Source organism: Myotis myotis, unplaced genomic scaffold (assembly GCF_014108235.1).
Source record: "Myotis myotis isolate mMyoMyo1 unplaced genomic scaffold, mMyoMyo1.p scaffold_m19_p_2, whole genome shotgun sequence".
Taxonomy (NCBI): domain Eukaryota; kingdom Metazoa; phylum Chordata; class Mammalia; order Chiroptera; family Vespertilionidae; genus Myotis; species Myotis myotis.
In genome coordinates this window covers 114,584,156-114,600,029 of record NW_023416324.1, presented here as the reverse complement: position 1 = coordinate 114,600,029, position 15,874 = coordinate 114,584,156, and the positions used below count along the sequence as shown (strand labels likewise).

Here is a 15,874-nt window from a genome sequence, read left to right as displayed (position 1 = left end):
ATAGTATTCAGTTTGAAAGTTCTACTTAGAGCATGTTTATTTTGCTTTTTAAGGGATTTTCAATGACTTGCAAGTTAAATATGAAAATTTAAGTAAGGAAACTAAAGATGCGTAAGTTAATTAAATGAGAAATATATTAGGAATCAGTCCGATTATTAGCATGAAAACAAATTAAGTACATATTTAAACTGAGAGATCATAGTTTAAGGATATGATTTGATTCACAAAAGTTTTGTTTAACTACATCTTTTCCAGTATATAGCACTCTAAGCAAAGAAAACAAAAAGACTCTTGGACACAGATAACAGTATGGTGATTTCTAGAGGGAAAGGAGGGTGGCGGGAGGTAGGAGAGGGTAAAGGGGGATAAATGGTGATGGAAGGAGACTTGACTTGGGGTGGTGAACACACAATACAATATATAGATGATGTATTATAGAATTGTATACCTGAATCCTATGTAATTTTAATAACCAATGTCCCTCCAGTAACTTCAATAAAAAATAAAGAGTCAAATAAAAGCACTGTAATTTAAAAAACACACTGTTCCAAAAGATTTTGCAAATTGTGTTTTCGGAACTCAAAAAGCATGTTCCCATAGAAACCATTTTTCATGTTGTTGAGCTCTTATTTGGCCTGGAAATGTGTTTAATTCTGTATGAATATAACTTATAGTGCTATGTAACAATATTTTTGGGAAAAACACATTTAGAGTTTCTACTTTTGATGCATTTCTTTTATCTGCTAATTAATAGGGATGGGGGATTCCATTGGCATGGCCGTGATGCAGATGTTAGATTGGTTGAAGTGTTGGGTGAAAAATAGGGATATGAATTCTGAGATGAGGAAGAGTGGAAACAAACATTTGTTGAGGACCAACTATATTCATTGCTCTTTGCTACTAATTCCCCATAAAGTATCTCATCCCTTTATTTTTTAATTACATGAAAGCTTAAGATTGTTACTCTAGGGTTCTATAAAAAGGAAAAGACTTTTTAAAATCAGAATTTCTGACATTTCTAAGCTTAAATGTAAATAGTGAAGATATAAAAAAGTATGCCTTCAGATTTATACACACACAGAGGTATGCAATTAACTTAGCGCTAAAATGCTGTTAACCCAAAATGATTAAGATAAGCCTTGAGCCTGTGGCAGTGGAAAATACAAGATACCCCAATCATTCATGGGATTACTACATAGATTATTTGTAATTGGGAATTTCAGCAATACTATATATATTGTTTGCTTAACTTGAAGCAGGATTGACAGGAGCAGAACTATGAAATGAAGCCTATGAAATTCTAGGTAGAATGTATGAGAGGATGGAAACATTGCTTATTAGTAAATGGGCCTGATTTATGTATGCTTGTTATTCCCATCTCCAGTAATTAGCTAGTACCTCTTTCCTGTGGGTAAGATCAGGCCTTGTGACCTGACTTACTCCGGTTCACCTCTGCAGACTCTGCTATGTTCAGTTTTCAATCAATATTCATTGAGTGCTGTCCCATGCCAGACACTGTACCAGTTACCAGGAATGCATTAGTGAGTGAAATGGAGTCATTGTATATTATTATAATCTGTGTTGCTAGGAGAGCCTCTCACCTTAAGAGAAGGCAGTTGAATATACCAAAAAACCTTTGAATTAGAAAGCAGAATAATTTTTTTAGACCCTGAATGACAGAGGGAAGAGGAAGACAAGTTTACACTACAGATAACTGTGGCATCCTTTAAGCCACACGGATTGTGCTATAGGAAAACTCAGAGGGGTCAGAGTATTACATAAGAAGGAAAATGAAAGGTTTTGTTGTCCCCTTTAAATTACAGATTTTTAAAAACAGCATATTTGGGAAATAAAAGTTTTGGTTTTTTGTGGTTTGGGTTTTGTTTATTGTTTGTTTGTTCTTTGCTTGTATAGCTGGTTGTCTAATAGGCTTCAGGCTTACAAAGAGCTACAAGGGGTCATATGTACTTGAAATGATCTGTCAGTGAAGTTCGGGGATTTCTTGTTACTGTAAGAGATAATATGAACTAGGGCAGTTTAGTGTTATCAGGTAGATGAGAAGGTATTCACGAAAATAGATGTGTGTATGGTTACATACCTTAACGGCAGTAGTATAATTAATTTTTTCATTGATGGGTAATGTTGAAATATTTATCACTTAGTGCCCAGCAGTGCTTTAATGCATGTGATTCTGAAGTTTCAGAATGCCTTCATATTTTCTGAAATTGTTTCCCCTTCTCCCCATCTTTTATTAGAAATTTTGAAAGCTCTCTTAGAAGTCATTGTAAGAGTTGCCTTTTTCTCTCCTGAAGATGGAAACCTTTGACTATCTTTTCCTCTGCACTAAACCAAGTTTTATTTATATTTGGAAATTCAATTAGAGGAACCAGTGACTGATTTATGAGTCATTTACCCCTAAATCAGAAAGCTTTCCTGCCCGTTAGTCAGTGGTGCATCACTTTTTTATACCATTATCTAAACACTAAAGGCCCAGTGCACGAAATTCTTGGGGGGGGTGGGGGTGGCGTGTCCCTCAGCCCAGCCGGTGCCCTCTTGCAGTCCGATTCCCCTCAGGTAGGGTCCCTAGGCCTGGCTGGCGATCAGGGCCTATCAGGGCTCCCTCCCCCTCCCCCCCCTCCCCCGGCTGCTGACAGCTGACCCTGCCCCCGCCACTTCCACTGCTTGCCATCTGTATGGTGCTGCTCCCTCCTCCCCTGCCACCGGTCGCCTCCCTCTGTGGGCGACAGGTGTGGGGTGTGATTGCTTGGCTGGCCTGGGCCTTCCTATGCCAGGCACTCACTGGCTGGTGGTCTGGACCTCCCTCTAGGAGCGATTGCAGAGCTTCCCCATAGATCGCCCTGCTGGCCGGTGGCCTGGGCCTCCCTCTTTGGGGCGGTCGATCATGGAGCGCCCCCCCCCCCCCCCCCATTGATCACCCTGCAGAGGGTGACCTAGGCCTCCCTCTGCAGTGTGATTGTGGGGCAATGGTGGGCACTCCGACCAATCACATCACACCCGCCTTTGCTGGCCTGGCGCCAGTGTGTGTCATAGCATGGTTGTCTGGAAGGTCGTCTGGACAGTTGTTCTGCTGTTCAGTCGATTGGCATATTACGCTTTTATTATTATAGATTTTACATTAACAGAGTAGTGGAATTTGGGGCTGAGGTTTCTTTTTACTGAATCTTTAGTCTCCAAAATCAGATATAGAGAAGAGCAAATATGGAAAGAACGTGGGCTGTGGAATTTGAAAAAACCTTATTCCTGATTCTGTACTTATTAATCTCTTGAAGGCTCTGTTAGCTATAAAATGAGAGTAACTTCTTAGAGGGTGTGTATATGTGCATGTGCACATATATTAAATGAGATTATATATTGGAAGCACTTAAAACAGTGCCTGGTATACAGAAAGAGCATAATAAGTGCTTGTTCTTTTTTTTTTCTTTGGCCTAAACCAGTGATCTTTTTTTGCATCCTAAAAAAGTTATACTAGTGTTTAATATGTTGTAGTCTTTACTGAAACAAATCTGAAACAGACCCAATATTAGATAGGGTTAACTGGGAAGGGCTAGAATTTCTGTGAAACCCTCTTATCCTTAATTCATAGTAAAACTATTAATGCCTCTTTTTACCTGGTAGTACAGAGTACTATATTTTGCACATAGTAGGCACTTAAGGATGTAATCAAGCAGTAAAAATAACGTTAAGGAGGCAATCTGAAGGCCTGAATGTAATCTTGGCTTCTTTGCTTATTGATTTTTATGTAAGCCACCGACTCTCTTTGAACATTGTGTCTTGCCCTTCTTGGTCTAGTAATGTGAGTAGGTTGCATCCACCTTAGAGTAGATAATAAAGTCATATAAGGAAGACCTCGGAGCTCAGAAAGGGAGCTCTAGAAGTGGAAGTGGTTGGATCTACCTTGGATCCAAATTGCTAGTCAAGGAGGAGAAACTACATGCAGGACATTTTTAGTTGAGGATCAGGTGTATCGGAGACCAGAAGTTTGGTAAATAAAAAAGGTGCAAACCCTGAAAGAAATACCAGGTTCTTAATCAAAACAGAAATAGCAGCAACAAAAACATATAATTGCAGGAAATTAAGGTGCAGGTTTTCAAAGACAGAAGCACAGATGGAAGATGCCAGTAACAACAAGGAAAACTTTACAAATGAGGTGGCTTCTATACCATAAATTTAGAATTCTCCTCATAGCTCACCTCTTTTCATCTGTTTCCCAGATCTTGCTAACTTAGCTAAGAAAATTCTTTCACTTTTTCTCTTTCCCACTTAGCCTTCTTCTCTACCCAGTGTTTTTCTCTTCACTGTTTCATTTTCAGTCAAAATGCATGAGATCAAGAACTATGCTAGAGCTATACCTGGACTGTTGTTTTTTTTTTTTTTTAGGATATTTACCTGGCTTTTTTGTGAAAGATGAACAAAATAACAAACCATAACAACATTTTGAAGATGTTGCTTTTCTTATAAAATACTCAGTATTCTTATTGCACTTTGTATCAGTCAACTGTCACCACAACAGCCACTACAAAAGTTAGTGTCATACCAAAATATTATTTTCATGTTCACAGATTTGCGGATTGGTTGGATGGCTCTTCTGCATGTGTACCTTATTCTTCTGGGGTAACTGGGCTACTCAGGTCATGTTCTTCTGAGGAAGTTGCAAAAGTTCAAGAGGGCAAGCTCAACCCTGCATGCACATTTTACGCTTGCTCTCATGCTGTCTGCTAATATGTCATTGGTCAAAGCATGCCAAATGGCAAGCCCAAGCAAGAAAATACAGCCTGTCTCTAGTGTATGAGAGTGGAAAATGGCAGAGGGTGTGGTGGATACAGAGATGGGAGAAGTCTTGCAAGTCTAGCTTGGGCATTGTAATATTTTCTGGGGTTTATATTTGTGTTTATGTTTTACCTTGAAGTCATCAATGTGTATATATACTATTTTGAATTTCATCACTTTAGCTTGATGTGATTTTGCAATATACAGTTGTTTGCTTAACTCAGACTGTACTTCTAGGTCCATCTATATCAAAATCACAGTCTCTGGGGGTAGGGCCTGGGAATCTTCATTATTAACAAACTTATCAGGTCTTTCTTATGCACATTGAAGTTTAGTCTTTCTTCCTTAGTGGACATTTACACTGTTTCTGTTTTTCCAGCGTAATATGTAATAGCCAGCAACTTTGTACAGGTGACTAATTTTGGGGGTGGTTATTCAATAGTCTTTCCCTGACCCATGATTGGTTAATTTGCACTTGAGGAAAGTAATATTTGGAGTAAAGAATGGAGTTTGGAGTGCTGGTGATGGTGAGATTACAAGCAAGGCTATAACATCTTTTAAGTATTTTATGCTTATTAAAATAAAACATTGAGTTAGGTAAGGAGAATTTCTGTAATATTGTTATACAGTTTTTAATTGTAATGTTGGGCTGTGGAATTGCTATTAGGGGTAATTTTTAAAATGAGAGTGGAAAAGTTGATAGGTTTAAGGAGAATTTATTTTTCTAATATTTTAGCTTTATTAATCTGGCATTTCGATTCTTCAACAATTTTGATTCTTCATGGCATTTAATAAAACCTTGTTTATGTACTTTATTGTGTCTGTATTGTTGGATATTCTTGGTTATTTTAGCTCTTTAGGAGTGTTATAGCAATGAAAATTGATGGCTTGGCAGATACGGTATATACTGGTATAGCATATACAGTATACATTCTTTTCTTTTTCCTTATAAACAGAACCCTTTTTCCTTATAAACAGAACCCTATTTATTTTATTTTGCCTAGCTGAAAAGTGTATTCCCCAACCTCCTTTACAACTATGATTTGGCTTTGTGACTATTTTGCTTAGTGAGAAATGAGACTTCAAGTGGAAGTTATTTGAATAAATAGGGTTTGTTAAAGAAGGCAGAATCATTTCACAGATACCTTTTGTCCTTTGCTCTTTTCTTCATATTACCTAAAACTTGGACAGAATGCTGGAAGAGGAGACATGGAGTAACCGACATTTGGTGACTGTCACACATAAGAATGTTTAGTGGGAAGACAGGAGGAGCTTAGATCTTTGACATCCCATGAGATATACTTTTCAGATCTAGACTGCTCTCCTCCAGTCTACCTAGATTAGGAAAAAGAGACATTTCAGTGTGTTGAAGCAATTATTTAAATGGGACTCTGTTACATGTAGCCAAATATAATTCCGAACTTATACTTGTGTTTTCCGTAAAACATATTTAGACTAGGTTATCTGAAACTTAACTTTAAAATTGCTTTTATTTTTTTCATTTAATTTAGACATTTTTTAGGACTCTTCATCTGAATGTATAAACAAGTACATTATGCATATTTAAATTATCAAGCATGTTTTGAAATGCGCATTTTCCAATACTGACGTCAACAAATCTACATGCAGAGTATTATAAAACTTACTTTGAAGTAATTTTAAATATAAAGTTGCAAGATGAGTATGAAGAACTTTCATCACTTATTTTTGAACCATTTGAGAGTAAGTTGCATGCTCCTTTACCACTTAAACATTTCAGGATCCGTTTCCTAAGAAAAAATATATTTTTGAGGCAGTTATCAAATTCAGGAATTTAATATTAATACAATATTGTTACTAAGCAGTCCATACTCCTATTTCTCCGGTTGTCCCAATAACATGCTGTAGAATTTAGTATGAGAAGCAATCTGGTCTCACTTTATGTTTGGTGGTCATGCCTTTTCAGTCCTCCTTTAATCTGGAACCGCATCCTTTGTCTTTCTGATGTGTAGACAGTGTGAAGATAAATGTTTCTCAGTTTGGATTTGTCTGATGTTTCCTCAAGATTAGATTCAATTTGTTTATTTTGTGGCAGGAATAGCACAGGTGGTATTGTCTTCTTGGTGTATCATATTATATATCAGGAGGCACACAATGTCATTTTACCCTATTAGGGGTAATATTAACTTTGATCACTTGATTCAGGTGATTTCTGTTAGGTTTCTTCTTTATAGTTACTTTATCACTTTAGAGTTCCTAGGAAGAGAGCTTAAAACTATGCTACTGTCCTGTTTCTCATTAAACTTTCACCCATAATTTTAGCATGCATTGATGATCTTGACTGAATTATTACTGAGATGAATGTAAAACATTTTCAAGAAAGATTTTATCAGATCCTTTTATTCATGACTAGAGGCCCGGTGCACAAAAATTTGTGCACTCGGTGGGAAGGGGGGGCCCCTCAGCCTGGCCTGTGCCCTCTCGCAGTCTGGGACCCCTCAGAAGATAACGCCCTGCTGGTTTAGGCCTGCTCCCGGGTGGCAGAGGGCAGGCCCAATCCCTAGGTGCAGCCCCTGGTCGGGTTAAGAGCAGGGCCGATTGGGGAGTTGGGGCGCCACCCCTGTCATGCACAGAGCAGGGCACATTGGGAGGTTGTGATTCCACCCTCAGTCACGTCAGGGTAGGGCCGATTGGGGGGTTGGGGCACCGCCCCCTGTCACACTCAAGGCAGGGTCGATGGGGAGGTTATGGCGCCACCCCCTGTCACGCACAGAGCAGGGCCCATCAGGGGGTTGGGGCGCTGCCCACTGTCACGCACAGAGCAGGGCCAATCCAGGGGTGGGGGTGCTGCCCCCTGTCACGCACAGAGCAGGGCCCATCAGGGGGTTGAGGAGCTCCCCCCTGTCACTCAAAGAGTAGGGCCGATAGGGGAGTTGGGGCACCGCCCCCTGTCACACAGAGAGCAGGGCGGATCAGGGGGTTGGGGCGCCGCCTTCTATCACCCACAGAGCAGGGCCGATCAGGGGGTTGGGATGCCACCACTCTCACACTCAGGGTAGGGACTATGGGGAGGTTATGGCTCTACCCTGTCACACACAGAGCAGGGCCGATCAGGGGGTTGGAGCGCCGCACCCTGTCACACACAGAGCCGCAGGGCGATCAGAGGTTGGGGAGCTCCCCCGTATCAGGCACAGAGCAGGGCTGATCAGGGGGTTGGGGCGCCTTCCCCTGTCACGAACAGAGCAGGGCGGATAGGGAGGTTGTGGCCCCACCCCCTGTCACACACAGAGCCGCAGGGCTATCAGGGAGTTTGGGTGCTGCCCCCTGTCACGCTGATCCCGGTGCTGGGAGGCCTCTCGGCTCCGCTGATCCCGGTGCTGGGAGGCATATTACCCTTTTACTATATAGGATAGAGGCCTGGTGCATGGGTGGGGCTGGCTGGTTTGCCCTGAAGGGTGTTCTGGATCAGGGTGGGGGTCCCTACTGGGGTGCCTGGCCAACCTGGGTGAGGGGATGATGGCTGTTTGCAGCTGGTCACACACCATTCAGGGTGGGGGTCCCCACTGGGGTGCTTGGGCAGCCTGGATGAGGGGATGATGGCTGTTTGCAGCTGGTCACACACCCTTCAGGGTTGGGGTCCCCATGGGGTGCCTGGCCAGCCTGGGTGAGGGGCTGAGGGCTGTTTGCAGCTGGTCACACACCCTTCATGGTGGGGGTCCCCACTGGAGTGCCTGGCCAGTCTGGGTGAGTGGCTGAGGGCTCTTTTCAGGCTGGCGGGTGACGGAAGCTCCCAACCGCTTCTTTTTTTCTTTTTTTTTTTAAATTATGGGCCAGCTTTAGCTCTGAGGCTCCAGCTCTTAGGCCTCCGCTGCTGAAAGTAGGTAATCGAAACAATGTATAACTCCAGCTCTGACTCCAGCTCTGAGATCCCAGCTTGCTGAAAGCAGGTTTCTGGGGTTTTGTTTACCTTCTATATTGTTACAGTGTTTTTTAAACTGCAGGCTCAGAGGCCTGCAGCGGCAGGCGGGGAACATTGGAATCCTCCGTCACTGAAGCAAGCAAACCTCATGGTAGTTTCAAGCTGCCTGGCTGCTGGCTGCCATCTTGGCTGACAGTTAATTTGCATATCGCCCCGATTAGCCAATGGGAAGGGTAGCGGTCGTTTGCCAATTACCATGTTTCTCTTTTATTAGATTAGATGCTGTCTTAGAAACTTCTTTTAAAAATGTAGGGAGGAACATAGCTCTTAATTAGGGTAGTTCAGGGAAGGATTTGATAGTGGGATCCTATCCATCTCCCTCCTTTTCTCTCCAATCTATACTAATAAAAGGGAGACCTTCCAGACAAAGCCATGGTGGCCGGGCCGAGGCAGAGGTGTTTAGGGGCGATAAGGCTGGTAGGGGAGGGCGGTTGGGGGTGAGCAGGCCAGCAGGGGGGGCGCTGTTGGGGGCAAGCAGGCCAGCAGGGGGGGCAGTTGGGGGTGAGCAGGCTGGCGGGGGGTGCTGTTGTGGATGAGCAGGCCGGGGGGGTGGCAATTGGGGGCAAGCAGGCGGCTGGGTGGGGGCAGTTGGGAGCAAGCAGGCCAGCAAGGTGGGGGCAGTTGGGGGCAAGCCGGCCAGCTGGGAAGGGGGCTGTTGGGGGTGAGCAGGCTGGCAGGGAGGAGAAGTTGGGGACCAGCAGGTCAGCAAGGGGGGGCAGTTGGGGTGAGCAGGCCAGCAGGGGGTAGTTGGGGTCGAGCAGGCCGGCAGTTTGGGGCAGTTTGGGGCGATCAGGCCAGCAAGAGAGGGCAGTTGGGGGTGAGTAGGCCGGCGGAGGGCGGCAGTTGGGGGTGAGCAGGTCGGCGGGGGGGGCAGTTGGGGGTGAGCAGGGGGCAGGCAGGGGACAGTTGGGTGAGCAGGCCGGCAGGGGGGCTGTTGGGGGTGAGCATGGAGGCAGGGGGGCTGTTGGGGGTGATCTGGCTAGAAGGTGGGGCAGTTGGTGGCAATCAGGCTGGAAGGCAGAGTGGTTAGGGACGATCAGGCAGGCAGGTGAGTGATTAGGAGCCAGTGGTCTCAGATTGTGAGAGGGATGTCCAACTGCCGGTTTTGCTCTAATCCCTGTGGGATCGGGCCTAAACTGGCAGTCGGACATCCCCTGAGGGGTCCCAGATTGGAGAGGATGCAGGCCGGGCTGAGGGACAACCCCCCACCCCTCGTGCACGAATTTCGTGCACCAGGCCACTAGTTCTATCTAATAAAAGAGAAACATGGTAATTAGCCATACATCCGATACCCTTCCCATTGGCTAATCAGGGCGATATGCAAATTAATTGCCAGCCAAGATGGCGGCCGGCAGCCAGGCAGCTTGAAGCGAACATGGGGCTTGCTTGCTTCAGTGATGGAGGACTCCAACGTTCCCCGCCTGCCGCTGCCGGCCTCTGAGCTTGCAGTTTGAAACATTGTTACAAATATGGAATCTAAACAAACTCCAGAAACCTGCTTTCAACGAGCCGGGATCTCAGAGCTGGAGTTGAAACAGTGTTTTGATTATAGAACCCAAACAAACCAGATACCTGCTTTCAGCAGCAGAGGCTTTAGAGCTGGAGCCAAGCCTCAGAGCTAAAGCTGGCCCAGAATAAAAAAAGAAAAAAGAAAAAAAGGAGCGGTTGGGAGCTTCAGTCACCCGCCAGCCTGAAAACAGCCCTCAGCCCCTCACCCAGACTGGCCAGGCACCCCAGTGGGGACTCCTACCCTGAAGGGTGTGTGACGAGCTGCAAACAGCCATCATCCCCTCATCCAGGCTGGCCAGGCACCCCAGTAGGGACCCCCACCCTGATCCAGGATACCCTTCAGGGCAAACCAGCTGGCCCCCACCCGTGCACCAGGCCTCTATCCTATATAGTAAAAGGGTAATATGCCTCCCAGCACCGGGATCAGCGGAGCCGCGAGGCCTCCCGGCACCGGCACCGGGATCAGTGTGACAGGGGGCAGCGCCCAAACCCCCTGGTCGCCCTGTGGCTCTGCGTGTGACAGGGGGCGGGGCCACAACCTCCCTATCCGCCGCCCTGCTCTGTTCGTGACAGGGGAAGGCGCCCCAACCCCCTGATCAGCCCTGCTCTGTTCCTGATAGGGGGGAGCTCCCCAACCCCCTGATTGCCCTGCAGCTCTGTGTGTGACAGGGTGCAGTACCCCAACCCCCCCCCCCCCCCAGGCCCTGCTCTGTGTGTGATGGGGTAGAGCCATAACCTCCCCATCGGCCCTGCCCTGAGTGTGACAGTGGCGGCGCCCCAACCCCCTTATCGGCCCTGCTCTGTGGGTGATAGAGGGCGGCGCCCCCAACCCCCCCCTTTCCCCCATGGGCCCTGCTCTGTGTGTGACGGGGTAGAGCCATAACCTCCCCATTGGCCCTGCCCTGAGTGTGACAGGGTGCAGCGCCCCAACCCCCTGATCTACCCTTCTCTGTGACGGGGTGGTGCCCCAACTCCCCTATAGGCCCTACTCTGTGAGTGACAGGAGGGAGATCCTCAACCCCCTGATGGGCCCTGCTCTGTGCGTGACAGGGGGGAGCTCCCCAACCCCCTGATGGGCCCTGCTCTGTGCATGACAGGGGGGAGTGCCCCAACTCCCTGATCGGCCCTGCTCTGTGAGTGACAGGGGGCAGCGCCCTAACCCCCTGATTGGCCCTGCTCTGTGCGTGACAGGGGGCGGTGCCCCAACCTCCCCATCGACCCTGCCTTGAGTGTGACAGGGGGCAGTGCCCCAACTCCCCAATCAGCCCTGCTCTGAGCCCAACCAGGGGCTGCACCTTGGGATTGGGCCTGCCCTCTGCTACCTGGGAGCAGGCCTAAGCCAGCAGGTCGTTATCTCCCGAGGGGTCCCAGACTGCGAGAGGGCACAAGCCCGGCTGAGGGATGCCCCCTCCCCCCCGAGTGCACAAATATTTGTGCACCGGGCCTCTAGTAGAGTATAATTACTGTATAGACAAATAGCATATGAACAGGTCTGAAGCAAATGGGAGCAAAAGATGCATTCTATATTTAGGATCTTTTATGACAGATTGGAGAATGAGGTGATTCTCTTTTTTCCTCAAATAGCTCTTAGTATTTCCATGATGTAGTATACCTACATAGTATATGGCCTGCCAAAGCATGTCTTTTTCAGACGTTCCAGGTGCCTGGATGTTGGCTGACCCAAGAGGCAGGGAGGAATTCCTAGAATTGCCTGACTTCAGTCAGTAAGGCCATTACCTCCTTGAAGTAGCCCAATGGATACACTTTCCTTAGTTTTCCTGGGTTTATCCACCATGCAGATCACTCCTTTTCATTTTGGGAGACATGAATGAGGTGGTGAAGATTAGCTAGAAACTTAATTCAGGAGCTCTTATTCTTTGGGAGTAATGTAAAAATTCCCTTTTGGTGGAATCATGAGAATGGGGTAAGGTTCTCCACATAGCATGGTTCATTCTTCCTAAAAGAGTGAAATTTGTTCAGTCTCAAGTTCGTTTTTATTCTAGTTTAATTTGCATTTTCCATCACCCTCCCCCCTCCCTGCAAAGTCAGTCATATTTTCATATTTCAAAGTGTAATAATTTTGGTTTTCCCCCTCCTTTAGCATCAGCAGACGTTTTTGAATCAGCTGAGAGAAATCACTGGGATTAATGACACCCAGATACTACAGCAAGCCTTGAAGGTATGACCTCTGTTTTATGACATAGTTCATGTTAACCCCTTTAGTCTTATTGCCTACCATGTTTGAAAGTTGAATTTTTTTGTTATACCATGTGGTAGTAGTAGAAATATAAGAAAGAACTTTTATAAAAGAAGAGACTTAACACACTATAGTTTTGAGCATGTTAGCTTCAGCAGCCTAATGTTCCAAGATATTGTGGAGTGACAGATAACTCTCCGTAAGAAACACTTTCATGGCAAAATGGAGGGGTGTGATGAATCCAGATGTAGATGGCTGATTTACTCAAGAGCCACATGTTAGAGTTTAAATGGGGTGGAGAGTGGGTTGCGTTAGAAGAAGAGGAGGAGAGAGGAGTAGAAAATTAATAGAGGATCAAAAGCTTACTTTTTTTTTCCTTCCAAGGAAAAATATAATTTGGCTAACATTCAACTGAATGTACCTTATGAATATTCAACATCAAACCTGTTTAGTACATGCAACAAATATAGTGCATCATTTTGGTTGTATCTTATGAAGTAGCCTCCTTTCTATATGAGGCACTAGATGAGTCATATCACATGGATACGTGCATTGAAAAGATGAAGTGGCCTGGCCTGAGTGCCTCAGTGGTTGAGCATCAACCCATGAACCAGGAGGTGACTGGTTTGATTCCATGTCAGGGCACATGTCTGAGTTGTGGGCTCGATATCCAGTATGGGGCTAGCAGGAGGCAGCCAAATGATGTTGCTCTCTCTAAAATCAATAAAAACATATTAAAAGAAAAAAGATCAAGTGAAGGAAAGATGTTTAAGAATTTAAATTTACAGTGTTTGTGCCACTCTAGGCCTTCATACAACTTCAATCCTTTGGAACTTGCTACATGAGGCAAAATTATGTAATTTTTTATTCTGAGCCCCAAATTCTTCATTTGTTTCTAGCAATAATTTATCATTTAGATGAGTGTAATCATAATCATCATAATGATAGTGATCATAGCACTTGTTAGGCACTTACAGTACTAGCTGCTATTCTCAATACTTCATGTGGATAACATTCTCCTACTAGCTCTATGAGATGAGGTAGGTATTATTTTCACCTCCTTTTAAAAGATTAGGAGACAGAGGTTAACGTGACTTGCTTAAGACCCCACAGCTAGTATGTGGAGGAGCTTAGAATAGAAACCAAGAAGCCTGGTTCCGGGGGGCCACACTGAACTTCTGCTTTTACTAGAAGCTTTGCTTCAGCTTTTTCCCCATTAGAAAAATGATGAGATAGTACTGTTTAGACTGACCCTCAATGCATGGGTTATGAAGCCAATGTATGTATTTGGACAGGAAGCAAAAGTGTTGTACTCTGTTTTTATAATTATGACATTTGGATGATTGCCAGTTTTTTCTTTATTCTGATAACCTGACCAAATCACCCCATGTGTATTTTCAGACAGTGTCTTTTCCATTCTGTACCACTGAGTGGGAGTATACACCATTATATTGTCAAGGCAAATCTAGGAAATTTCTTTTTTAACTTGGGAAATATGTAGGATATGTTTAATTAAATAATAATAAAGAATTAATTAAATTCTTGTCCACATTTTCTTTGAGGTAAGTTGTGTAACTTTATTTGTTTTTGTTTTAAACTTTTGATTCTGGTACCAGTAGTTGGTCTGGGGGTTGGGGGAGACATTGTGCTTGAACCTTAACTGTTGCCCAATATAAATTTGTAAGATGTTTAATAATATCTTGACTCTTGCAGTCATAGACTGACAGGTAGTTTACTGTTGGGAGCCACAATGTTATTGATTGATTTCAGGACTTTTATTTTATTTTGAATATCTATCTTTAGCATCCAAAGAGTTAAAGATAGATATTCAAAATAAAAGGTTACTATCTTTAGTAACCTTTAGGTTGTGTAAATCCTGGTTGCAGTTTGTTATTGCATAAGATAGTGTATGAAATGCACTTAGCACACTTTTTGGCACATAGTAAGTGCTCAATAAATATTAGCCATTATTATTGCAAATTATTTTACAACTAGTTTATTTATTGAACTATAAAATATGTTACAGCCATATTTTGGATGAATCATTCATTTAAGAGTCTTATAATAATTGTGACAGAGTTCAAAGCAGTGGTGCTTTTCAAATTGCACCGTGACCTTTTCTCTCCTCACTAGCTACTAGAATTGCAGTGAGTGCATTGGGGACTTCATTCTTCCATAGCTCAGGCCTCAGGTCTTGGAATCATCCTGATCTTTTTCTTTCTGTCATCCTTCCCCCCTCCCCCCATATTTAATATGATAGCAAATGATGTTGGGCTTTGCTGCTGCCCTTTCTGTCCTGTAATCTATTCTCAACAAACAGTAGAGCAATCCTTTAAATGTAAGCCATACCATGTTATTTCGGTCCAAATCACTCCACTGGCTTCCTGTTACACTTTGTGTGGGGGAAAGTTCCTAAGGCCTGCACAGCTTGTGTCCTCTGGTTTTCTGTTATAAAGATAACTTCATTATTAACATTTGGATTTCTTAATGTTGTTTGAATTAGCTGCCATAGAACTATTGTTACATGTATTAAGTGTACAGAGAATATAGAGATAAAACTGAGCAAGTCATTCTTTTGTTGTTTTAGAAATTCTCAGTTTCCTAGCATCTACTTTTTTTCTAAATTAACTGTAGAAAAAAGTTGTGTCTAGGTATGCTTTTGACGAGAATTACATAAACTTTATTAGTATGTATAGGTTGGGTGGGATCATCATCATCTTATCATTGAGCATTTCTGTCTAGGACAGCAGTTCTCAACCTGTGGGTCGCGACCCCTTTGGGGGTCGAACGACCCTTTCACAGGGGTTGCCTAAGACCATGGGAAAACACATATATAATTACATATTGTTTTTGTGATTAATCACTAAGCTTTAATTATGTTCAATTTGTAATAACGAAAATACATCCTGCATATCAGATATTTACATTACGATTCATAACAGTAGCAAAATTACAGTTATGAAGTAGCAATGAAAATAATTTTATGGTTGGGGGTCACTACAACATGAGGAACTGTATTAAAGGGTCGCGGCATTAGGAAGGTTGAGAATCACTGGTCTAGGAGTTCTGAGTGTCTCTTCATACTATCAAGCTGCAGAACGTTTTACTATTTTCTTTCTACAGGCCTTTGACATTTGCTTAAGTTTGCCTGTAGGCATGGATTCAGCATCCATATTAAAGGGAACATCTTTTATTGTCCTTGTTTACAGAAGTACTGTTATAAATACTGATTTTTTACACGTTTATATAGCAAGCTCCAGAAAACATTTTTTAGTTTGTTCGTTGGTTTAGAAGTATAAGTTTGTGATTGATTTTTGTTAAACAGATATGAAAGTAATGGAAAAATAAGAAATTGGTTATATAATTGATTTTTACATTGTATTAGTAGTTTTAATCAATAGAAACAGGAATTACTATTGATA

The 15,874-nt window shown here is 43.7% G+C and overlaps 1 protein-coding gene across 18 annotated transcripts in view; it reads left to right on the top strand.

Annotated features, from left to right (window-relative positions):
• Window positions 1-4,408: 4,408 nt before the first annotated feature.
• The window catches only part of USP25 (ubiquitin specific peptidase 25), a 163,351-nt gene continuing 151,885 nt past the window's right edge, over window positions 4,409-15,874 (top strand). For 10 of the 18 annotated variants that reach the window (XR_004973995.1, XR_004973994.1, XR_004973993.1 and 7 more), the window contains exons 1-3: window positions 4,413-4,542; window positions 6,300-6,510; window positions 12,357-12,434. Coding sequence is in view for 14 of the 18 variants with exons in the window: in XM_036349165.1 (XP_036205058.1) it covers window positions 6,466-6,510; window positions 12,357-12,434 (123 nt within the window). In the remaining 4 variants the exon portion in view is untranslated. Of the gene's footprint in view, window positions 4,543-6,299; window positions 6,511-12,356; window positions 12,435-15,874 lie in introns of all 18 variants that reach the window. The other 8 variants (XM_036349164.1, XM_036349167.1, XM_036349169.1 and 5 more) reach the window with 3 other exon arrangements.